General features: G+C 42.5%; 1 protein-coding gene across 1 annotated transcript in view; it reads right to left on the bottom strand.

Moving 5' to 3' along the window:
• ASCC3 (activating signal cointegrator 1 complex subunit 3) overlaps positions 1-24,303 on the bottom strand; it is a 143,571-nt gene that overhangs the window by 22,901 nt on the left and 96,367 nt on the right. The window contains exons 31-36 of the mRNA XM_054174001.1: positions 23,280-23,417; positions 23,044-23,164; positions 19,780-19,912; positions 17,803-17,928; positions 11,954-12,065; positions 11,525-11,659 (exon numbers count right to left, since the gene is read on the bottom strand). Of these exons, the coding sequence (XP_054029976.1) occupies positions 11,525-11,659; positions 11,954-12,065; positions 17,803-17,928; positions 19,780-19,912; positions 23,044-23,164; positions 23,280-23,417 (765 nt within the window). The remainder of the gene's footprint in view (positions 1-11,524; positions 11,660-11,953; positions 12,066-17,802; positions 17,929-19,779; positions 19,913-23,043; positions 23,165-23,279; positions 23,418-24,303) is intronic.

Raw genomic sequence — 24,303 nt, 5'->3', positions numbered from 1 at the left:
GAAATGAGACCAAGTGAAACAAACTTGAATATTTTCAGCCCAGCTCAGTCACGGGAACAGTGAAACGCACAAAGTTAATGAGTTCTAGACTTTAAAGAGCAGCTGATTAATTTGTAACAATGAGGGTCTAACACAAACCAAAAATAGTTTCTCACATTCCAGAGCTGAGGCTTTTCCTGAGCACTGTTGTTACTGGAACTACCTCAGAACTGACTGCTCCCTGTCTTTGCAAACCCAAACACAACACATTTGCAGCTTAAACCTGCAGGCTGCTTCGCTCTGAGTTTCTGATGTAGAAAGAAACAAGTCTTACAAAAACTGATACCAGAATTAACAGTTGTTAAGCTAAAGTACCAGAAAACCTTGCCATGAAAGAGTAGTAAAAATAACTACCAGAGTCATAAAAAAAGGAGAAGAGGTGAAGCTCATTTTTAGCTAATAAAAACATCCTCTTTGCCTGAGCCTTGGTTTAAGTTACGTGGACTTGCGGTGCTCTGTGTGCATGTTACAGGACCGCTGGGGTAGTTTTAGGCTATGCCTTTAAAAGACATCAGTTCACAGAATGAAAAATCAAAAAGGAGCTGCAATGAAGAAATGTGGTTGGGTTTTGTGGGGTTTTTGTTGGTGGTGTTTGGTTTTGTGGGGGTTTTTGCCAGCTCTTCTGCCATTACCACTGTGTTCTGCAGTAAATGTTACTTCTCTGCTATCAGAAGTTCAAAGGTATGGCAATATGAAACTGATTTCCGAGTGAAAATAGCATATAGTGATCTTTAAGTAGCTGGGCAGGCAAACACAAGCTCAACAAAACATTATGCATTTGGCTTTTGTCTTTGTTCCACTGTACAAGGCTCCACAGAGGCTTTTAGTGCAATGTCCTGACCTGCCACTTCCAGACTGCTGTGGTGTGCACGAAGCAGATGGACTCCAAGTGTGCAGGAGGCAGGGACGCCTCCCACCAGCCCAGGATGCTGAAGGCCTCATCCATGATGGCCTTGAACACCTCCAGGGAGGGGATATCCACAACCTGCCTGGGCAACCTGTGCCAGTCTCTCACCACTCTTGCTGGAAACAATGTCCTCCTAATCTCCAGTCTCAATCTGCCCTCCTCAAGCTTCAATCCATTCCTCCTCATCCTATCACTACAAGACCTTGTAAAAAGTCCCTTCCCAGCTTTCTTGTAGGTCCCCTTCAGGTACTGGGAGGCTGCTATCTATCTCCATTCATGTGCTGACAAAGGTCTCCTTGATAACTGTACGAGAAGGAACATGAACAAATTGCTGAAGCAAAGCTCACAAGTTCATCTCTCTTTGGCCATGCTCTTCCCAGGAACACAAGCCCATATCATGTGACACAATAGTGACACAAGTCTACATTATGAAAATTAAATTAACCAGCATATTTAGGCTATATTTTACCATCACATTTTCAAGTTTGGGTTTGATTTACAAGGAAGGACATTAAATTTACCCAGCTGTATCCTGGCAGGCAGCTGGAACACAAGCAAGCTCACATTAATCTTCAGAAAACAGATAAATGTGAGGGGAAAAAAATGTGCTTGAAAATAAAAAGGGAAAGAAGAACAAAACCCCCAAACTGACCACAGACTTTAAAGTTGTTTTTCAGCTCATCTGAAAAAGTAAATTGAAAACTGGAACTGGTAAAGCACTTGCTAGAATTACTGCTCTGAAAATGATATCTGTGTTAGTGATTCCATTATAAACTCCTATTTTAAGGAGGTTATTGGTAGCCTATAAATGGAGATGCTTTGGTCTCACTTTTATTGGACATAATTCAATCTTCCAAAGTTTAAAATGTTTTGGTGTTTCTTTTACTCTTAGATATAAAAGGTCTAGGACAACATCCCAGTTAAAGACAGTTGTAAACATATATTACTAGTTACAGGTTTTAAGAATAAACACAATCCATGTTTTCAAGATCCACATTACAGACAAAAAGAAGCAAACCCCAGCTTAGGAAGCTGCTGCATAAAATGAGGATATTTAGATTGGGAGCCCTCTCATAGCCAGCAGACACTTGCACAAAGACCCTTCTCACTCTGTCAAAATACCCTTTTAAAACAAACTTCACAGAAGTGATGTTCCAGACTTCCAGGGCAGCCTTCCAGCCCCTTCTACGCCACAGAGCAGGCTGAAGTTTTGCAGAGATCCACGGGAGTGGCTAACATGAGGCAAAAGAAGAAACCCCAGACTGTCAGGATTAGAACATATTTACTGCATGATACTGGAGTCCCTCACAGAGACCATTCCTAAAGAAGCCACTTGCCTTCATACACCTTGGAACATCTCTCCCTGTCTACCCCACGTGTTTGTGGCAGTGCAGTCACCCAGCATGGTGGACTCTGTGATCTTAGAGCTCTTTTCCAACCTTAATGATTCTGTGATTATGTATCAAAGCCAACCCTGTAGAGCAGCTCCTTTCCCATGGGGCCTTCCCTTCCCTTCCTTTCAGGGCTGGTGGCAGGCAGGGAGGAAAGGCAGGAAGCACAGCCCTGTGCCAGCCCCTGGGCTGCAGGGCATGGATGAGTCAGGACCACAGTCTTTGGACAGTGAAAATGGGTCTCCCTCTGTGGCACTAGTGCCTTGCACTGGGGCTCTGCCTGCCCTGACTCTCCACTTCATCTTGGGTGCTGGGAAAATGATCCTGCCACTGCCCTGGTGCTGTGTGGGGGTGCTCTCCACTCTCTGCTCTTGGTAAAATGACAAGAGGAGGATAGGTATGTGCAGGGTGGAGAGCAGCAGCCAAAGGGTGAGGGCTGCTCAGTGTCTTTCTGAAACAAATATTCATATTTATATTTACTCTCTAATTGCAGCATTTTTATAGCTCAAAGATATATGTTTAAAAAAGAAAGAAATAGAAAAGGGAAAAATATGGAAAAGGGAAAAAAAAGACAGAAAAAAAAGAACAAAAGCAGGGCTCTGTCTCTAGTTTGAAGACTTACCAGAGCAGGCACTGGAAGTTTCCAGTTGAGCATGAGAAGCTGAAGAGATGAAGTGGTGAAGCCAGCAACATGCAATGATGTAAATCCATTATTTAAAAACATTATAATAAAATTGACTTCTAACTCTGTGTCAGGATTGAGAATGGACACACACCAGCAATGGGACCTACCAACAGAGCTGATGAGAACATCCCAGTCAACAGTTCTTACAGGTCCTGCAAAGTCCTTGGGTCCGTGAGCAGAGAACTCAGACCTAAATGTATGCTCAGACTTCTCACTTGAGACAGACAAGGGTTTGATTTTTGCTTTTAAATAGCTGCATATGAGAACCACCACCAACTGTACCACTACAGGCATCATAAAAAGCACAAGCCAGGGCAACGAAACAGTTGAGTGATCACTTAAAAACACCCTGGGGGGTTTAGATTTCACAAGTTCACCTCTTACTTAAAACATCCAAACTACAAACTACTGATGACATTCCTGATGACCAGGGGTCAGGAGTCTGAAAGACCTTTGCCACTGTGCACAGAGCAAGAGGAGGTCAGCAATATTAGCTACCAGTGGCAGAGAGTGACCTGGCAGATCTGGCAGCTTCTAAAGTGCTGCTTAAAGTTAAATTGCAGACCTCTGGAGTTGCTAAAATGCAAGCAAGCTAGCACATGCAAGAGGGAGGATGGTAGAAAAGACCAAGAATTTGACATGGAGAAAGGGCTCTTAAGACTTTGATACTAACTTGAAAGACAATTTCCCCTTTATTTTCCCAGAGTTTCCCCAGCACAGGTTTCAGTGTACAGGAAGATGCAGTGACAGAGAACCACCACCACTGTGATTGGTTTACCACATGGTAAATGATAGACCTCTAGGACTGTTCTGTTTCAGAATCCCTTCCTTTTTAAGCTGCATACTCTACTCAAGCATATTAAAAGAAGGAATGAATTCATTATTTGAAGTCTTAACTAGCACAACCCATATTTCATTAAGTTTATGATCACAATCATATCTCAGTGCTCCACTTTTGGCCAGTCCTAATAAAAACCATCCCCACAAGACATTCATTTCCCCCCCAGATGGGAAGGGACTTGCCCAGTATCAAGGCTGTACAACTTTCACAGAGGTGGCTTTAGTTCATTCTCAGGTTAAGTTAAATTATTGATTCTAAGTGAGGCTGTCATGCTTGCACAATTTAAGGGAAAATAAATGCAAAAGAAGGCTGAAGTAGGACAAAAATAAGAGCAAACATCTGTAACTGGTATCCCATATGCATTATTCACCTAGAAGAAGTTACTTTGACCACAGCAAATAAATATAAATGGAATGGGATAAATTGCATTTATAAAGTGAATTACAGTGATGTGAGAGAATTATTGCATTTTCTCACTGGAAATGGCATACTGAGGATTTTCACCTCTCCAGGATGTCTGCCTGCTCCTATTACACTCCATGACAACACTTTGAGTCCACACATTCTGAATGCATTATCATCACTCCTCTTTACAAATCCTTAACACCTTGATGGGGCAGGGACCCACAACCCTCTGCTCCTTTGATCTCAAGTCCTATCAGGCTGCAAGAGTTGGGGTTGTCCAGCCTGAGGAAGAGAAGGCTGCAGGGAGATCTTAGAGCAGCCTTCCAGTACCTGAATGGGCTACAGGAGAGCTGGGGAGGAACTTGACAAAGGCTTGGGGATGAGAAGGAATGGCTTAGAGCTGGAAGAGGGAAGACTGAGACTGGAGGTGAGGAAGAAATTCTTTACAGTGAGGGAGGGGAGACACTGGAACAGGTTGGCCAAGGAGGCTGCAGATGTCCCCTCCCTCAAGGTGTTCAAGGCCAGGTTGGATGAGGTTTTGAGCAACTTGGGCTGGTGGGAGTGTCCCTGCCCATGGCAGGGGGTTGGAACTGGATGATCTTTAAGGTCCCTTCCAACCCAACCCATTCTACAAATACATGAATATTACAGGCAAGATTTAAACCCAGCTGGGTTTGGCTGTACTGAAAATGATTGTACTGCACTCATACAAAGCTTTCCAGTGCAGGGAGACAGTAATGTGCTAACACCAAACTGGGAACATCTCTCTGAGTGGCCATTCAAAAGTCTGACTGTCATGAGAAATATCCTTCAGGGGCATTTGGATATTTGTCCACATTTGAAGCTGAGCTTGGCTGGATCAGCTGCTCAGCTGCTGATTGAGATGATGATAGCAATAAAAGCTGGAATAGCAAATCTTGGCACACAGCTTTCCCTGGGAAAGCGATCAGTCATTTTCCACCCTTGGCTTTCCTCCTCCACTGGGATCTTCCAGTGCAGAGCCCAGACCCAGAGAAGAAGTGAACAGATCTCTGCATTAAGTTACTGCTTCTTTGCATGCAGACAGGAGTCAGAGCCACCAGTTCTTCACGTGAGATGGAGCCCATGCACACTGGGGATGTCAGTGCAAGCTCTAACAGCTCTGTGCTGAAAAACAGATCTCAGACTCGGTGACCTGTGGCAGCTCCCCTAGCAGGGAGCCACAAATCCAAACCACTGCATTTTTGTACCAGATTAAATTCTGGATCTAGACTGCTCTATGACCAGAGACAGAAGAGAATAGAAGGCTGGCAGGCACGAATACCTGTCATCATGTGGTGAAATGCCTAGCAGCCTCTGTGCAAGACAGGCTCAAGCCCAGAATAACAGAACAACAAAAGGAACTGGCAGGAAGAGATGGGAAACTTGGAAGGTGCCTACACACACAATGTCTTCTCAGCAAGCCAATGCTACTGGTCTCACTCTGAGAACTTTTAAATGAAAATAGTTTAATGTAATAATAAAAAAAAAGACAACCCACAACTCTAAGAGGAAGTGACAGCTGCTGCAAGGAAACTTCTGTAAGGGTAGCTCCCTGCTGATAAAAACTGGCACATCTCCACTCCCTTCAGTGTAACTGTGTGGATTAGCATGGCTTGAAAAAGCTGACACCATGTTTTGAAGAGCTCAGGAGCTACAAGGGAATGCAGAGGTGGAAGACACTGAGAATTACCAGGGTGGGGAGGAGAGGTAATCACTGAGGAAACAAAAAAGTCAGTAAGAGGAAAACCACGGGAAGCCTTTCAAACAAATAAACAATCTGCCAGTGTTTTGGTGTGTTTGGTTTGAGGAAGCGCTATCAACACTTCTGTCCTGCATGACCAGAGGTCTGATACAGTGAGGAACGTGGCAAAAATGTCCTTGTGCCTTACCAGAACATCCCATCACTTGTGTGGGACATACCAGGGCAGATGTAGCCCCTGCAAAAGGCAAGAGGTAATTTTTCTTAGTGATGTTCACTGCACACAAGAGTGTGAGGATGCTGTAAAGTCAGAGTTCCTCCACAGTTAGCCCAGGTCTCTTCTACCTGCAAAGAGAGGCACTCAGCTAAAGTACCTGGTAAAGAGCTGAGTTAAAAAAGAAATCAGTGGAAAGAGGACTGATGATTACGAGAGCTGCAGATATTTTGCCTCGGGTGTAAAAGTTGTAAGAACTTCTTTTAAAAGACAAAGAAAGCAGAGATTTTCAGGACCAGATGTCTAGCAAGATCCCATTTGGATTTGAGCTACTTAAATTTGCAATCATGTATTTATACATCTAACAGAGCTTCTGTTTCCCCTAGAATCTGAAAATTAACTAGCTTTGTAGCATCTTTCTTGATCTGCCACCCGTGCCCTGAGGATTAGAGACTCCACCTGAGCTTGTTTTACAAGCATAACAGAAAAAATTAATCTCTGCTGGCAGTGATCCCACTGGGATACTGATGAATAATGATATCCCTCTCTTGCTGCCCTCTCAGTCCACTAGAAAAGCCACTCTAACCCAGCAACGTGGAAACCGTTGAAACCATTCCAGCTGTGGATTAGCAGGCAGTCAAGCATCCATCTGTTCTGTGTGAATCAGGAGAAAGCAAACATGCATTCTTACAGCTAAAGAAGCAGTGCAAATTAGCATCTTCTATGACTGCAGATAGTAACTACTGAGGCAATCATATACAGAAGTAAAAAGAAGCTATTGTCTATAGCTCGTGCTGTTTGCGTTCGCTCGCTGCCTTCAGTAATAGCAGTTGGATAAAGCAGCTGGAATTCAGCTCATTAACCTACAGAATATTGGGATTTAGCTATGTTCAAGATAAAATTTCTTAATATCATATGCATCAGTTGCACTTACAAACATTTTGGAGGCAGAGATGCTTACAGATGCTAAATAAATTGGATATAATGCAGCAGCATGCCTTCAGCTTGAGGGGAGAAGGATTCCACAGACCTCTTGTGAGAGGTTTTTTAGCCATTTTCTCACCCTCTAAGGTGAGAGGAATAGACCTGAGCTCCTCTTTCTGAGAAGTAGCAGTCTGAATAACCTCTGCTGGCTTGCTAGTCTTTGCCACTGCAAGACAGAAAGGAGAGGCAGTGGGAAGTTGGCAAGAGGGCAGCACAATCAAACTGGTGATGCCTGACTTGACTCTGCCATGGGAAACAGGACAATGATCTACTGTAACTTCAGGAGAGCTGCACTCAAGCAGCATCCCAGATAAAATCACTTAGAAAAGTGCCTAATTTGATAGTTTCCACAGACAATTCCAACACTTTGCTGGATGCCTGGCTGCCACTCATGCAGAAGAGAAGCTAATCTGCCACTGTTTGTTCTCTCAAAGCAAGCTGACTGTGCTATCCCAAATTCACAACTATCCATATGAACTTTTGCAAGTGCTAAGGAAAGTTTTTGCCTTCTGACAGCAAGAACCCCCTCATCTGTAATTTATTCTGCCATTATAGCTACCTAAGTGTGAAATAAAGCAGCACCTTGTAAATACCAGGCAAATAATAGGAGCTTGGCTGAGAAGCTCAGCTGTGATAATACAGAACAGAAGCAGTTAAAATAGAATTCAACCTTCTCAAGCTAGGCAGGTTCCAAGAGGAAAGAAAAAAGGAAAGAAAAGAATGAGACAAAGAAAGAATCTAAATGTAAATAGGAAAATACAAGTGTCAGATACTTCATTAAGGACTGAGCAGTAATCCTCTTACGTCCTACTATGCTAAAGGAACAGTATCTGCTGGACATCAGTCCTGTATGATGGAATTATTGCAGCCAAACCAATCCTTGGCCTGAAATTCCCATTTCAGCCAAAGAAGAAGCTACAAAATGCCATCCTCTTTCTTAATCATTCTGAGCAGTAACTTCTTTGCTGACAGAGAAAAATGTTTGTGGCAATGAGGCTGAGCTGGTGTCCCTCAGTGAACTGGGTTCTGTGCAAATTCATCAGCAGTATCACTGGCATGGAATGGTTCAGGTTGGAAGGGACCTTCAAGATCATCCAGCTCCTGTGCAACCTGCACTACAGTCTATGGTCCTGCCCCGGCATTGGGGTTGGACTCCATAATCTCAGAGGTCCCTTCCAAACCCTAACATCCTGTGATCTGATCTCCAGGGATGGAGACCCAACCACCTCCCTGGGCAACCCTTTCCTCTGTTCCACTACACTCATGGTGCAGAACTTGTTCCTAACGTCCAATCTAAATCTGCTCTTCTCTAGTAGATTAAACCCCCTAATCCAAACCTGTATTTCTGAGCTCTTGAATGCATTTTTGCTTTTTTCCTGGTTTTGCTTCAAACCTTTGCTCCTTTTCCAGTGACACACTGACAATTTGGCAAAAACTTGGCTCTACCCCTTTCCAAACCCACAGCAGCACCACTTCCTTTGTGAACATCACTCATGTCTGCCTTCCTTTTGTACATCAGACAACTTGTAAATGCCTAAAGGTTTGCAAGATGATGAACAAAGCCAACACCAGCACCACCAAGATGTGCCACATCTACAACCCCCTGCAGCTGCACGTGAGAAACGTTTGGGACACTAAAATAAGAGAGTGGAAAACTCAAACTGTTAAAACTGAGTGCTCCAAACTGAGTGCTCAGCAGAACAATCCCAATTATAATGATGTTTTGCAAGGCTAACAGGTCCTTTTGTAACTGCAGCTACAGCTTTCGGTTCCAGCATCATTAAGAGATTCTTCAAATTACTTTTTAAATATCCTTTTCCCTCAGGATTTTCACTTATACCTAATTAGACTACTTACCCCATGCCATGCAATTCCCCATGGCCAAAACTGCTAAATGCTTCGCTGAGAAGGAGGAGGGCACCAGCGGAGCAAGGCAGATGCAATGTCATTGGTTAACAATAGAGGTGTGAAGCAACTGCCATAATTAGAAAACTCATTAATTCACAGTGTTTAAGGGGAAGAAAAAAACACCTCCTTGGCAATAACTCTGTTGAAATGGCAGTTCTTTTCAACATCAGACTGGAAGGAAAAAACCCAAACCCACTTTAAATTTACACCTTAAACAAGGCAGAATAACAATTCCACAATTAGGAGAACCAAATTCTGCATGAAAAGGAAGGCAAAGCTGTCAGCTATAATGGCATCCAGCATTCATGCACCCTTTCCATCTTTCACACTGACAAGGGACACATTTTGACACTTAAATGATATATTTTGAGTCTCAAGACTGTAAATGGACAAGTTCCATGACTGTATTTCCAGGGAAGGACAAAAAAAGAAATAACAATTAAAAATATCAGAAAGAATTAAATTAAGATTAATGAATTTTGAGTGCCCCAGTTTCTGCACAGCAGTAGGTTTTGCTTGCAGCACCAATATCTGCCACTTACCTTTGTGCCTCATGGATGTAAGATGTTGAAATAGATTGAAATAGAGAAGCTCTGCTGCAAGACAGACAGCACTAAGTTCTGCTCCCATCATTCATCTTTTACTTTATTTCAGACTGGAGATTAGGAAGAAATTCTTTCCAGTGAGGGTGGGGAGACATTGGAACAGGTTGCCCAAGGAGGCTGTGGGTGACCTTTCCCTGAAGGTGCTCAAGCCCAGGTTGGATGAGGCCTTGGGCAACCTGGGCTGGTGGGAGGTGTCTCTGCTCATGTGAGTTGGCTGGAAGGGGATGATCTTTCAGGCCCCTTCCAACCCAAACCATTCCATGAATCTACCAATCTTGCAGAAGCTGCTCACTAGCTTAGTGTCATGAGAGGTCCCTCATCTCTGCTAATGCTCTTCTCAAACCTTTCCTCTCCAAATTTCTGTGAAAAAAGAATAATTAAAAAATCTGAAGTTCCCAGGTGAAGCAAAATTTCTCTCAAGAGAAAAGATCTTAAAGAGAGAGAGCAGCTGGAGTAAAGCTCTCACCCTGAATGCTCACCACGACAGTATTTAACTTCTGGTCACTTGTGGGTGTTTCTTTTGAAAGTGTCAATTGTTTCACACACAGCACATAGAGGAATTGTCATTAATTACCATTTGGAGTTCAGCTGAAGACACTGAATTGCATTTCATGCAATTTGCAATGTTTCCTGACAACAGAACAACAGATCCTGCAGGGTCAGTGATAGCAATTCCCCTCTTTAGGTTATCTAACACCTTCCATTATCACAGATTACTGTGGTCTTTATTTCTGAGCTCTAACACTCTGAGTGTCTGCAGCAGGCCATTTCAATCTATCAGAGAGGAAGTCTCTGTGCTAGAGAAGTGGCTTTGCTGCTGCCACAAAATGCTGATCAGGTTTTACTCAGATGCAAACTGTTCTACAGAATCACTTTTATTTTGTATTTTTATTTTTCTCCTCAGAGAAATTTTGGCAGCTTGTCAAAACTCTAATGAATTCAAAAGCCACACAATAAGCACTGGAAGATGGGGCTCTGGATATTGAAATTAACACTTGAAAAGAACAAAATTAAAGAATTTGGGCCACTTGCATCATGTGTGTGATACAACAGAAGCTAGAGTAATAAGGCATGAGTTTTCCTGGATAATATTCAGGCACTTCCTGGTATCAAATCTAGGGGTACAAGTGGAATTAGACCATGTGGAAAAAGAAGACTTTGTAGCTCTAGTTACTTAAGTACTTAAAAAGGAAAACCAGGGTAAAGCTTGATTCTTCCGCGATGAAAATGCAACTGCATTGTTCCATTGTTCTAACTCCGAGCTCAGATTCATGCCCTAAAATCTTTTGCCTTGCCTTGCCCTTCCCTACTAAACAGCCACCAGACTAACTCTTTGAGCTGGGGTAATTACAGGTTAGGACTTCAGGGACTGTGAGGTGGCTTGGAGAAGGAAAAGAAGGCATTTTAGGAAATGACCCTTCCCTGTGTCTCACTCACATCTTGAAAAGCTCCTGCATCTTCCAGATCATCCCAGTGCAAAGTGATGGCCCTGCCACAGATGTAGGCTGTTGATTTGCTGTTACTGTTCTGATATTTGACTACTTGTACCTAACTTATTTAGAAAAAAACCCAAAGAAAGATCAGATTTATATAGACCCTGAACATTATAAAGGGACACCAGAAGAGAAGCAAGTTGTTGTACTGATAGATGAAACACATGAAACATCAAAAATGATTCAGGCATAGTACTCAAACCAACAAAAACCGAAATTCCAGGTCAGGGAAGAAAGGCTTCTGCCCATTTCAGGGCTTTTCATTAAAGGGCTTTTCCAACTGAAACAACTGCATGATTCTATGTTTAAGCTGAGCAACTACCAACACTTACTGTCAGAATTAAGAGCAATTCCTCAATGCTGCTTTCAGGTTTCAACTGGTCTTTGAACATGCCAATAGTTGGATGCTTCAGGTAGTAATAGGAAGCGATGCGGCCGTACGTCAGGGGTTCAATGCTGCGACTGTCCTGGTAGAAGAGGAATCAAATGAATCAAATGTACACAGTTCCTCCATGGTTTGATGGAAATCATTCAACAAAACTGTAAAATGTCTTAAGACTACTTCATAAGAGAGCAGCAACAACTATTTAGCAGCATCATCTAGCTGCAATCCCAATTAAACTCAGGTTTCAGCACAGGTCCTACAAATAACTCCGAGGGCAAACTCTCTAACATCTCAGATCTGGAGTGTGAGCCTTGCTGCTCCCAACTTTCAGGAGCTTGTATCTTACTAGATCTTGTAAGGCACAGATGAGTCTTACCTCCCCAATTTCAATGCAGTAGGAGCATTCCAAATCATAGAGGGATTTCTCAACGAGGCTTGAGAGGTACTTATTCATAGTGTCGTGGCTCACATCATCCAAGTTATAGTAACTAGAGAAATTGAAACCAAATGCATTTACTTTTTACACTCTGAAGATGTTTAACAATAACATCTTGTAGGAAAAGGCTGCTGTAGTGTACACAGATACTTGGAACAGCAAATATCCCCATTCAACAATTAAACACAACTATTCCCTTATACAGCCTAATGAGGAATTGATGATTTGTGGGAGCAGCCAAGATAATGCAAGCCTGTACATATGGAAAGATGGCAAAGTAGCTATTAATAGAAAGGTTGATACAAACAGAACTCTGCACTGCCTAGATTTAGTGAGAGGGACAATTTCCCCTGATTCCACATTTTCCAAAGGTGTGCTTGCAGAGTGATATTCATCTGAAGGATTTTATAGCTCTGCTGTAGGGTGAGGGGAAGAGCTGGAAACAAAACACTGGCTGGAAACAAAAGAAGAGCTTTTGACAACCAGTTTGGTTGTTGATGCTATATTTGGGCAGATGAATTCTGTTCTCTGCTTGAAGCTCTATTTGATTTATTGTCATGTGTCTGTCAGCAAATTTCATGAGATTGAGTTGCATTTTGTATGTCACTACTGTTTTATTAACAGAATCTGATTTGTGCTGTTACTTTCTTAAGCAGGGTTTGTTATCTTCTTTTTTTTGTTATCTTTTTGAGTAGCAGCAGCGCAGCTGAAAAAAGCCTGCATGTTTAAGAGCAATCCCAGATTTCCCCCCTTTGTCATTAATCCCAAATTATGAGGTTAATTCTCTGATCTTTGGATGTTCACTAATAATGGGGTAACCCACAGAATGGCTCAGGTTGGAAGGGACCTCATAGATCATATCCTCCAACCTCCCTACCATGGGCAGGGACACCTCTCAACTAGATTTTATTGCCCAAAACCTCATCCAACCTGGACTTGAACATCCCTAGGGAGGAGGCATCCACAACCTCCCTGGGCAGCCTGTGCCAGAGTCTCACCATCCTCCTATTGAAGAACTTCTTCAGCTCCAGTCTAACCCTGCTCTTCCTCAGCTCCAAACCATTCTCCCTTGTCCTGTCTCTAGACGCCCTCAGGAAAAGCCTCTGTGCAGCCTTCCTGCAGGATCCCTTCAGCTCCTGGCAGCAGCTCTGAGGTCCCCCTGGAGCATTCTCTCTCCAGGCTGAACACCCTCAGCTCCCTCAGCCTGTGCTGACAGCAGAGCTGCTCCAGCCCTTGGATCATCTTTGTGACCTCCTCTGGACTCCAACAGCTCTGTGCCCTTCTTATGCTGGGACCTAAAACTCTACTATCATGAGAAAAAGATTTGAAAAGATCTATTCTGATGACAGGAACCTGCTACAGTAGACACAATGGCAGTGGTGTGTTCAACTCTCTGATATTTTAGATGGGTTCATGCTGACCTCAAATATTTCAAGCCCAGCTATTGTCCAAACTCCCAAAGAAATCTCTATATTGACTAAAATGCTTTGTACCATCAGACTTAAGGAAAGAACAGCTGTCTGTAGCAAGAGCACTCTGACGTGGTTTCCAATGCACCTTAAATTTCATCAGTTCCCTTTCAACTTTTCTGAGGTAATGCAGTAATGGCGAAAAAAAAAAGATCAATATTTCCATCTGCACCTTTTTAGCTGCCTGCCATCTTATCAGCAAACACGTCTGGCTTCTGCTTATTAGCAGAAATTACCTGGGAACATTTATTTACCTTCTGAAAATAACTCAGCAAATTAACTCCACAACTTGTTGGAAGGCTGTGAGAAGATTTTTCTGTTTTATACACCAAACCCACTAATGAGTCATTAGGATTTTACTCTAAATTGAATGGAACTCTCCTGAAATGATGATAATTCAGGCACTTTGTTGTCATGGCATTCAGACCCTAGCATTTCAGCACTGCTGTTTGCAGTACCACAACACTGATGATGAAGGGAGCTTAAGACAAAGGAAAGAGGTATGGGCAACACTGACTTTCTTTTTGGAGGCTGCCACTGAAGAGTAATTCAAGCAGACTGGATCTAGTTTGTAGCATTTCACACTGAAGGTGTGGTCATAAAAGTCATTAGAATGCCTTTTAAAAACGATGGGAATTTTAATGCCTTTACAAATCTTCACCTTGCTGAATTTTATCACTTCAGTACCAGCCACAGCCAAAAAAATCATCACTTTTATCCACCTGGTTTAGCCCTCTGCTATTAGAGATGCTCAGCTAATCACAGTGAGGAAAGGGCATGTAAAAATACACTTGGTGATAGCAACTACAATTGATGATTGAAAATATGATTGAAAACATCATTTAGATTGTATTGAAAACAGAATTGGTATTAATTAAAAATATGATGGAAAAGAGAATTGATATTGTATTAAAACTAGAATTAATGATTGAAAATATGATTGGTGATTGAAAGTATGGAATTGATATTGCATTGAAAAGAGAATTGATATTGCATTGAAAAGAGGATTGATATTGCATTGAAAAGAGAATTAGTGATTGAAAATATTGGTGATTGAAAATATGGAATTGATACTGCATTGAAAATAGAATTGATATTGTATTAAAAATAGCATTGGTGATTGAAAATGGAATTGATGATTGAAAACATGGAGTTGATGATTGAAAATGGAATTGATACTGTATTGAAAATAGACTTGATATTGCATTAAAAATAGCATTGCTAAAATAGAATAAAAATGTAAAACCTAATGGCTGAGAGCATCAGGCTGAGTTAATTTAATCAGCATTTATGTCACATTGCTCTCTCACCCCAGAAAACTCTGTAAGGCTGACAGCAAGTGACAAAACCACCCCTTAATAATTCTGAGAATGAATCCCTAAACCCAGAGCAAACTGATGCTCTGAGTGTGCCTGTTCACACAGACACTGACACACAGCTCTCAACGATGGGAAGTTTACATTTGCTGAGTTCTGCTCTTTTATTTTTTTTTACCAGAGTTGTAAATATCCAATTGCAAATTAAACAATATTAATTAAAAATAAATAAATAGAAAGAGCCCTTCCATGGTTTGTAATCTTGAGTGGAGTGGCAGCAGTGTGTTTTAACTACTATCTATAATGGCATAAATATAATTTTGAGCACACCCACAGGAGCTTCTGGGTTGCTCAGTATATATCCCCCCCCCCCCCCTTAATAAAACAGCAAAGCTGTTCATCTAGAAAGCCTCTGTTAAAATCATTAGTGACAACAGAGCTATCAGGACATCAGGCAGCATTGTGAATGCAGAGGCATAAATGGAAGCTGAATTTTGCATGGTGGTATGCTTCAAGGATAAAAACTGCCTGGTAGAGCTTCATAGAGGAACTCACACATTACCTAACTATTTAATTACAGATAAAGAATAAAAACAATGCAGTTTCATGCTCACTGCATTGAATCATCTAGTCATTATTTCCCCTCTGCTCTAAACAGACAGCCTCCCTTTCTACCAGCACACCATTTCATTTATTTCACAGTGAAGCCCAGTTTCACAATAATTGACTTGTCAGAAGCTCTAATTTATGAGGCTGGGCTCTGTCAGCCTTCTCCTATATTGGACTCAACCTGCACACAAGCAGGGTTGAATATTTACAATGCTGTTAACAGGTGCTGAGTTGTTTAATGATTCTAATAGCCAGAAGCGTACTGAGAAGCCAGCGGGATCACAATTACAGGCTGTTTGAACACAACAATTACTCGTCCCCTGAGAGGTGTGAAAGTCAAAGGCAGTTTTATCCTAACAGCATCTAGCACATGGGCTAGACAGGCTAACTTCCATTAGTAGTCCATTGGGAAAAGGCAATAACAAACCCCCAGGTATCATAAAAATTTACCAAGTATGTCAAATTTAAATAATCCAGCAACCACAAAAAGCCCAACCCCCAGCCCCAGCCCTGAAGGAACTTTGACTGTCTTTCAAATGATGTGTTTATTTCAAACCCCAAACCTTCCAGAGCTTAGCAAGAACAACAAAAGTGTGAAACATGAACTTATTTCTCCAGCCTAGGCAGCTCCTTTCTGTAATCTAAGGAAGTGTGGAATTTCATCAGCTGAGGACGACAGAGGGACGTGCAGGGACATAAAATGTAGATGAAGTTACCCCAAACATTTAGGATTTAATGTGAATGGTGGCAATCATTTCCTGTTTAGCTTATGTAAACCTGACCTGAGCTCTCTCTGGGAAATTTGTCATCGGCCTCGAAATGGTCCTGCTATAACTGTCAGTGCTGTGGAGTCATTTGTAACAGCACCATGGGTTTTATGTGCAGATTATACGGTGGCAACAGTGACACATGTCATGAAAATGGGGGAAAAGGGGGACAGAGTCAGCCAAAAATATTAAAGGGACAAAACCCTCCAACTTGCTAGCCAGAAGGGCTTTGGAAACAAATGCACAAAAAAGGATGAATTGACAGCATCCACCTGCTGGCAGGAAATGGGCTCTGTGAGACTTTACAGTCCTGAAAGCAGAATTAGCTTATGAACAAGTATGGGGGAAACACAGGTAGTGATTCATGAAACAGGTTGCCCAGGGAGGTGCTTGGGGCCTCACCCCCGGAGATATTCACAGTGAGGCTCAACAGGGCTCTGGGCAGCCTGATCTAGTTGAGGTTACCCCCTGTTTGCTGCAGAAGTGGTTGGACTAGATGACCTTCAGAGGTTCCTTCCAACCCAGAACATTCTATGAGTCTAAATGACTGCACTGCAGTCACCAATCACATCTGCCGTCCTCAGCTAGCAGCCTTCAGCAGCTGCCATCTCCCAATGGTACCATGGAAATGGTACTGAGTTGTGGCACAGCTGATGGACCTTCGTGGCCAGAGAGCCATGGACCAGTGACCAACTCACTGATGTTGTTAAGGCATCTTACAGCTACCTGAAAAGGAGGTTGCAGTGAGGTGGGGGTCGGTCTCTTCTCCCCAGCATCAGGTGATAGGATGAGAGGAAATGGCCTGAAATTGTGCCAGGGGAGGGTTTGGTTGGAGATTAGAAAAATTTCCTTGCTTCAAGAGTGGTCAGGGATTGGGCCAGGCTGCCCAGGGAGGTGGTGGGGTCCCCATGCCCAGAGGTGTTCAAGAAGCTGTAGATGTGGTGCTTCAGGATACAGTTCAGTGGCCATGGTGGTTGGGTTATGGTGGGACTCGATGACCGTACAGGTCTTGTCCGACCTTAATGATTCCATGATCTACCCAAAGCAATGCTGGGGCAAAGGCAGGCTGCATTGCTGGAACTGCTCAGGATGATCTGCATCCCAGCTGGAGCTAGGCAGGATGATAACAATCACTGAAAATATTGCACACATGGTTTCACCAGGACAGCCTAATGGAAGTAAACTTCATCACAGAGGAACAGCTGAGAGCTATTCTCTCATTTATTAGAAAAAGCCAAATCTTTATAGATTTCCTATAGAAAACTGAGCAGAACACATCAATGTGGTAGCTAAAAAAGTAAAAAAAGGAACATATTATAACTACAATACCTAAAGGAATGTGATAATCTGGAGCTTTATTTTAGGGATGCTGATGGAGCCCTTTCTTAAGGCTGGTTTCTGGTTGTAACTCAATTGTAAAGTTATCTGCCAAGAAAGGCATTTGTGTTTAGAGAAACAAACCTACTAAACAAATGTGCACACGAGTCCTGTTCCATGTGTGGGCCAGAAATGCTCCTGTGCTGGAGCCTGCTAAATATGCCAGGCTCCAAGAGCAGTGGGATCACCTTTGGACCAGCTCTACTCTCCAGGTACCTTTAGATTAAACTGCATTTATCTTTTATACTCACGTTGGGTTCATGATAAGCCGACGGAAGAAATAAGTCCAGGTGATATAATCCATTGCATCCTGCTTAGAAGTGATAGTTCCAGCAGCTATTTCAGCATTCAAGTGGTCAGCCAGCACTTCTAACAAGCTGGAGAACAGGAAACAAGAGGATTTAGCTGATTTTTACAACCACAAAGACAGGTAATATATTCTGGAGAGTGGAGCATTAAAAGGTTTATTACTTTTAATCTGAAAATATTCATCTTTTGTTAAAAGGGGAGAGGGGAGGAAGGGGGAATGTAATTGTGGGGTCAGTCATCTTCTTTACATGGTAGTGGAATGAAGCTCAAATTATTTTTTGATTGGAGCAAGAATGCACAAGCTGAAGTCATCCATGGAATGCACTCAGATGGAGCTACTCAGTGGTAACCTCTGATTGCTATATGTTGACCATATGATCGTGCTGGGCGAGTGCAACGGAGAATCATATGGAAAGGCAAACAGGAAATGAAACAGTGGCAATAGCTTAGCTAATACTTGACAAATACTTCAGGGCTATTAAAATGACATCAAAACTGCTTCCCCCAGATTTTGCCTCACCTTCAACCCCAAACAGTCACTTTACCCAGAAAGATCTCAGCTCAGACACACAGAAGAATGAAAGCAGTTTAAAATGATTCTTCCCAAGTGAAATACTCTTTAGTGTCATTAAATGGAACAGAGACTTCCATTAGGATATCTAATGAGATCATGCCTGGCTGGAGTTCAGTCAGGGAATGGCAAATATCTTTAAGGATCAACCTAATTTTTCTTGGTATTTTCTTTTTCTATTGTTCTTGCCTTGTTGCTAAAAAAGTAAAGAGTAACTGTGTATGAGTAGCAGTTTTACTGCTCTGCACCAGTGATTGCAGGGTTCTGAAGGCAAGAACTGCAGATGTTCCATTCAGGTTGTCCATCAGAAACTGGAGAGATCACTCAACAGCTATTTCCTAATGAAGTGCTTTCTCTTTTGCTTCTAATGTGCCAGATCTCAGACACACAATCAGGGAGAGCGCAAGGCCTGGTACAGGAGTTGTGTACTCAAGTCTTACAACTCATACACAGACAATGGCTTTTAGCAACAACCTTTAATTAAAGATGAAGTTTAACTGTACAAATTGGAAATCCTACCCAAAGCTGACAAATCTGCTCTTTGGGAGAACAGATGGGAAAGCATTTCTAAGACTAAAACCTCTTTATAACTCCCCAAACAGTTTGTCTTTGAAGCTCTGCATCCTCTTACTTTAAACACTTGATCACAAGAGAGACCAAAACAACTCAGAGTTAGTTGGGTCACAACCTACATAGAACTTAATGAGATTGCTATAAATAAGTGCATCTGCATCTGAACATTCATCAAACAGTCTTTGTTTATAGAAAAAGATGGAATATATCAAACTACACACACAAAATGAACTACTGGAAACACACAATCACAGAACTGGTTGGAAGGGGCCTCTAGAGACACAGAACATTTCCAGCATGCCAAGCAGGAACAAGATGTGATTACTGCTGTTCTGCTGAGGATAGGATTTCTCTATTTAGAAATGAAGAGAGAGAGATTTCCCAGTCTGTGCCAGTGCCACACGGTCTCGATACAGCATCAGCACCTGCAGGTATCATCAGCACTTGGGGAGGGACTTTTTACAAGGGTTTGTTTTGATAGGATGAAGGGGAATGGATTGAAGCTTGAGGAGGACAGCTTTGGACTGGGAATTAGAAAGACATTCTTTGCAGTGAGGGTGGGGAGACACTGGAACGGGTTGCCCAGGGAGGTCGTGGTGCCCTCTCCCTGGAGGTGTTCAAGGCCAGGTTGGATGAAGCCTTGAGCAGCCTGGGCTGGTGGGAGATGTCCCTGTCCATGGGAGGGAGTTTAGAACTGGATGATCCTGAAGCTCCCTTCCAACCCACCCCATTCCCTGACTCTATGATTTTAATCACACTGCTCTCTTGACTTTACCTTGATTCCACTGGGAAGGGTTCATACAGGAATTTTTTGTAGAAGTCTTTCTTAATGTCATGGACTAGAATGACAGCTTTGCCTTGGTCGTCAAACTGTGGTCTGCCAGCACGGCCCATCATCTGAAGCACATCTGCCCAAGAGACAATAACATAGCAACCAATTCTTTACTTGAATGTACAAATTGACATCTTTAGGACTGTATGAAGTGCAGTACAGGATTTGGGGATTTCTTTGCCCTCCTGTGCCCTGTTTGCTTTAACACATCTCATTTTATTCCATCTCCCATACTTCTTCCCAGCAGAGACCATCTTCCTGCACACTTGAAGACCACCCACCACAACAGAATCTAAGCTTCCACCTCACATAAATTTCCTCTACTCTCCTTCCTGTCCATATCCATCCCTCATTTGATCACATGTAATTAAAGACGACGAGAAAGGGAACTCCTGAAGCCTACAACGGCAGTGATTATTTCCCAGTGTTCAAGTATTTGACTTCACAATAGCAAAAGTTTCTTTAATGAGCTTTTCTGCTCTGTATGGTTTCCTTGGCCTTGATTATTTGTGAGAGGAAGACAAATCCTAATGTATTTAGAGATAAAATGGTAAAAGGCAAATGGAACACCACAGCAGGTTGCCCAGGGAGGTAGTTGAGGCCCCATCCCTGGGGATATCCAAGGTGAGGCTGGACAAGGCTGTGAGCAAGCTGCTCTAGTGGAGGATGTCCCAGCTGACTGCAGGGGCTTGGACTGGATGACCTTTGGAGGCCCCTTCCAACCCAACCCATTCTATGAATCTGTTTGGCATTTGGAAAACAATTGGCTTCAGAATCAACAAGCTTTTGGTCCAAGCTTCCTCAGGGAAGGAAAAGCCAGAGGCTGTAGAATGGACACAGCAGCAGCCCATAACAGGAGAAAGAGCCCAGGGTCCATAAAAAGTTTTTAGTTACACATTTTCTCTTCCACAGCCATGAGCTAGACAGACAGCACTGCTTTTTATCAGTTTATTCCTTTTGTTAATTGAGGAGAAAGATGCAAATGAAGAATGAAGCCAGCCTGAAGATGCTGTCAGTGGTAGGTATGTGCACGGGAGGGTGTGCACTTGCTGTTCTAACGTGGTGAATTCAATTGTGCACAATACCACAGAGGAAATGGATTTACCAAAAAGCCTCAGGGCCTGATTTTTGCCAGCCTCCACTGTGTCATTATCCAAACCCAGTATTTTCTTTACTGACTTTACGTTGCTTGGCTGCTTTTAATCACTGGACTGAACTCCTGAAACGCTCAGTAAGGTCCAGCTGGCTGACTGAACGTCTGGTCACTGAGAAAAGGCCCTCCTCAAATCCTCCAGCTTCACTCAGAGAAGAGCTTGGACTCATTTTGAAATTACTGAACACTTCAGAATGATTCATTCTGCCCTCAGCTGCTTCCTTGGAGCCAAATGCATTCCTGACACAGAAAGGTAACTTCAGCAGGAAGAAGCCATGGCAGAGGAGGGCAGCATTAAGGACATCAGGCATTGTGAAATTTTGGAGCTCTTTCAGAAAGAAATTCATTGCATTGTCATTTTATTGCTGCTGCAAAACTGTGCTACCTATCCAGAGAACTTCCAGATGCAGAAATATTCTCTAGAAAGTTAAAAATAAAGATGCTCTGAGCAAGCCTCAGCACATGTGTCTCCACAAAGCAAGGCCGCTGCATTTTCTGCGCAGTGCAGACAACAAAACCTTAAATGCTTCCACCACAGATGGTGGTGTTCCATCCACCCCCTCCCCCTCCCCAGTCTGATTGAAAATTCAGGAATTGGACAATCCCCCAGTGTCCAAGTCACCTGAATTCATAATGCACAATAAACAGTGAAAGTAAAAGCATTCCCTAAAGCCTTTGGGAGTGCTTTTGCAACAGATTTCTAAACCAGGGCAGAAAGTCTGCCCCAAGCCAGGACAGTCTTCAACAGCTTTGAGTTTCTGATTTCTACATTGTCTCTATTACTGATCTAAATTTTCTCTCCTAGTGATCTCTGGCTGTCCCACAGATTCAACCTCACATTTAAAACTTCAGTTGATTTCTTTCCTCATCACTTTTCCCCAGGCAGTAATGAAGTCAGTTGTTCCTCCAGATGGGACGAGCGAGATCCTACTTCTCTGCAGAGACTCTTTGTCCTAAGCTTACATCAGCCCAAGCCTGTCACAAAATGCAAGTCTGTGTGGCTAAGCTTCCCAGGTCACTCCGGAATCTTTGGGCTGGAAATTGATCTCAAGTTCCCTGCAGAGCACTAACCACTAAATGAAGCCCTCCGATGGGTTATTGGGAGGAGTAACCCCTGCAGTATTTTCAGGTGTAGCTTTTGTTCATCAGTTAAGTTTCTCTTGCTGGAAGAACAGTGCACGGTGTAAAAGAGATAAGCTCTTGATCTACACCACCAATACCACTTAGATCATTCTAGGTGTATACCCATCTCTAGCATAGTATAGGATCATTTATAATAAACTTCCTCTTGTGAAGAGAAAGGAAAAACAGAACAGGAAACCTGGAACAAATTTAGCTTGCCCTCATTCTTCAAGCTCAGTACCATCCAGACAAATATTCTCCCTGTCTGAACTCTGAAAGAAGCTCTTCCAGGGCTCAGTTTCTTAAGCTTGGTGAAAACATTGCAGAGCAGTTTGAGAAGTGGATTTTCCTGGAGCCGGAAAGAGATAAAAATCCACATCGAGCCAGAAATCCAAATATTGGGTTTAGCTGCTTACTCCTGAAGTGTCACTTACTTGAAGTATCACTTAGACCACTGAAGACAGCAGAGCAGTTAAGGTGTTTTGGTTATTGTTATTTATCTTCTCATACATGTGTGACTCAGCTGCTGCATTTCAAACCAGGGCTGAGTTTACTGTTAAAAATAGGTTTCTCTTTTAAAAAGCCTCCAAAACCAAACCAACAAATAAACAAAACTATTTACATGCGTGAAAACTTCCTTTTCTACAATTAACTAGGGAGCTAAATATGACTTTAGGTTGCCCCTTTTGGATGACAGCCATCAAGGGAATCGAGCAGGAGAAAAGATTTCCGGGACAGAAAGATTTTTGTCATCGCATAAAATCTTCAGAGTTCTACAACTCTCATTGAGTGAAGAAAGCCTCTCCTCAGCACTCCTAAGCCTCTCCTTCCAATAGGTATTTTTAGTGATCACTTACTAAATAATTCAGATCATTTGCATAAGCTTGAAACAGACTTCAGCAGATGAGCATTTCCACAATGCCCGTGAGTACCTGTGATGGGATAATCCACGTAGCGCCTTGTTTTCCCATCGTAGTATTCTGTCCCTTTAACAATGACTAAATGGGCTGGAAAATTTACACCCCAAGCTAACGTGCTGGTGGCAATAAGAACCTAAAACAGAAAGAAATATTAACGAGGGAGATGCAACAACAACAACAAAAATAACCCCCAACTTTTCAAGTTCCCTGGGAAGCTCCTTAGGGCAGGATTCCAGGAGCAAACCTACCTGGATTTTGCAGTTCACAAAGAGCTCTTCCACCGTTTTCCTGTCCCTTTCATGCAGGCCTGCGTGGTGCATGCCTATTCCAAAAGCCAGGGTCAGCTTCAGATTGGAATCTCTGACAGTCACTATAATGTCATTCATCTGCAACAGGAAGAAGAGTTGCACGTTTTAAAGCACACTGTTCAGAAAGTCTAAGTTTCAAGGAGGGTTGGGTTTAGCTTTTTAGCTGCTTTTATTTTTTAGCTAAAGGCTTGGCTTTAGCTTTCTAACTTTTTAGCTAAAGGCTTGGCTTTAGCTTTTTAACTTTTTAGCTAAAGGCTTGGCTTTAGCTTTCTAACTTTTTAGCTAAAGGCTTGGCTTTAGCTTTTTATCTTTTTATTATTACTATTATTTTTTAAGCTAAAGGCTTGGATTTAGCTTTCTAACTTTTTAGCTAAAGGCTTTGGTTTAGCTTTCTAACTTTTTAGCTAAAGAGCTGGGTTTACTTTTTTAACATTTTAGCTAAAGGGCTGGTTTTAGCTATTTTTCTTTTTTCGCTCAAGGGTTGTTTTCAGCTTTATAGCCTTTTTACTTCTAGCTAAAGGGTTGTTTTTACCCCCTTTCCCCCCCCTATTTTTTTTTCTGTAGAGCAAAGATAATTTTCTCAATGCTGTTTATACAGCCACAGTTTTCAGTCTCTGAACAGTCTGGTTTTAGTCTTGAAAAAAAAAAGGCCTCCCCCCCCATCCCCCCCCCCAAAAAAAACCCCAACCCAAACCAACAACAACAAAAACCCAACAGTAAATTAAGGAGAGGGGAACACAGAGTGCACAGAGAGGACTTCATTGACACACCAAGCAGTGTAAGACAAGGAAATGAAAACGCTGAAAATATCTTGACAGGTCTGGCAACTGCTGCGCATTCTGCTCTGTGTTTGTTTAATGCAATCCCCAGTATCAAAGGGGTTAGAAGTGGCACAGAAACAGCAAATCCTTGCAACCAGCAACATAATAACAGCCATGAAGAAGAAAGCGGGCTAATGCCCGTG

Source organism: Dryobates pubescens, chromosome 28 (genome assembly GCF_014839835.1).
Source record: "Dryobates pubescens isolate bDryPub1 chromosome 28, bDryPub1.pri, whole genome shotgun sequence".
NCBI lineage: Eukaryota > Metazoa > Chordata > Aves > Piciformes > Picidae > Dryobates > Dryobates pubescens.
Note: the sequence above shows the minus strand (reverse complement) of the source record. Positions and strands in the feature narration are given on the sequence as shown.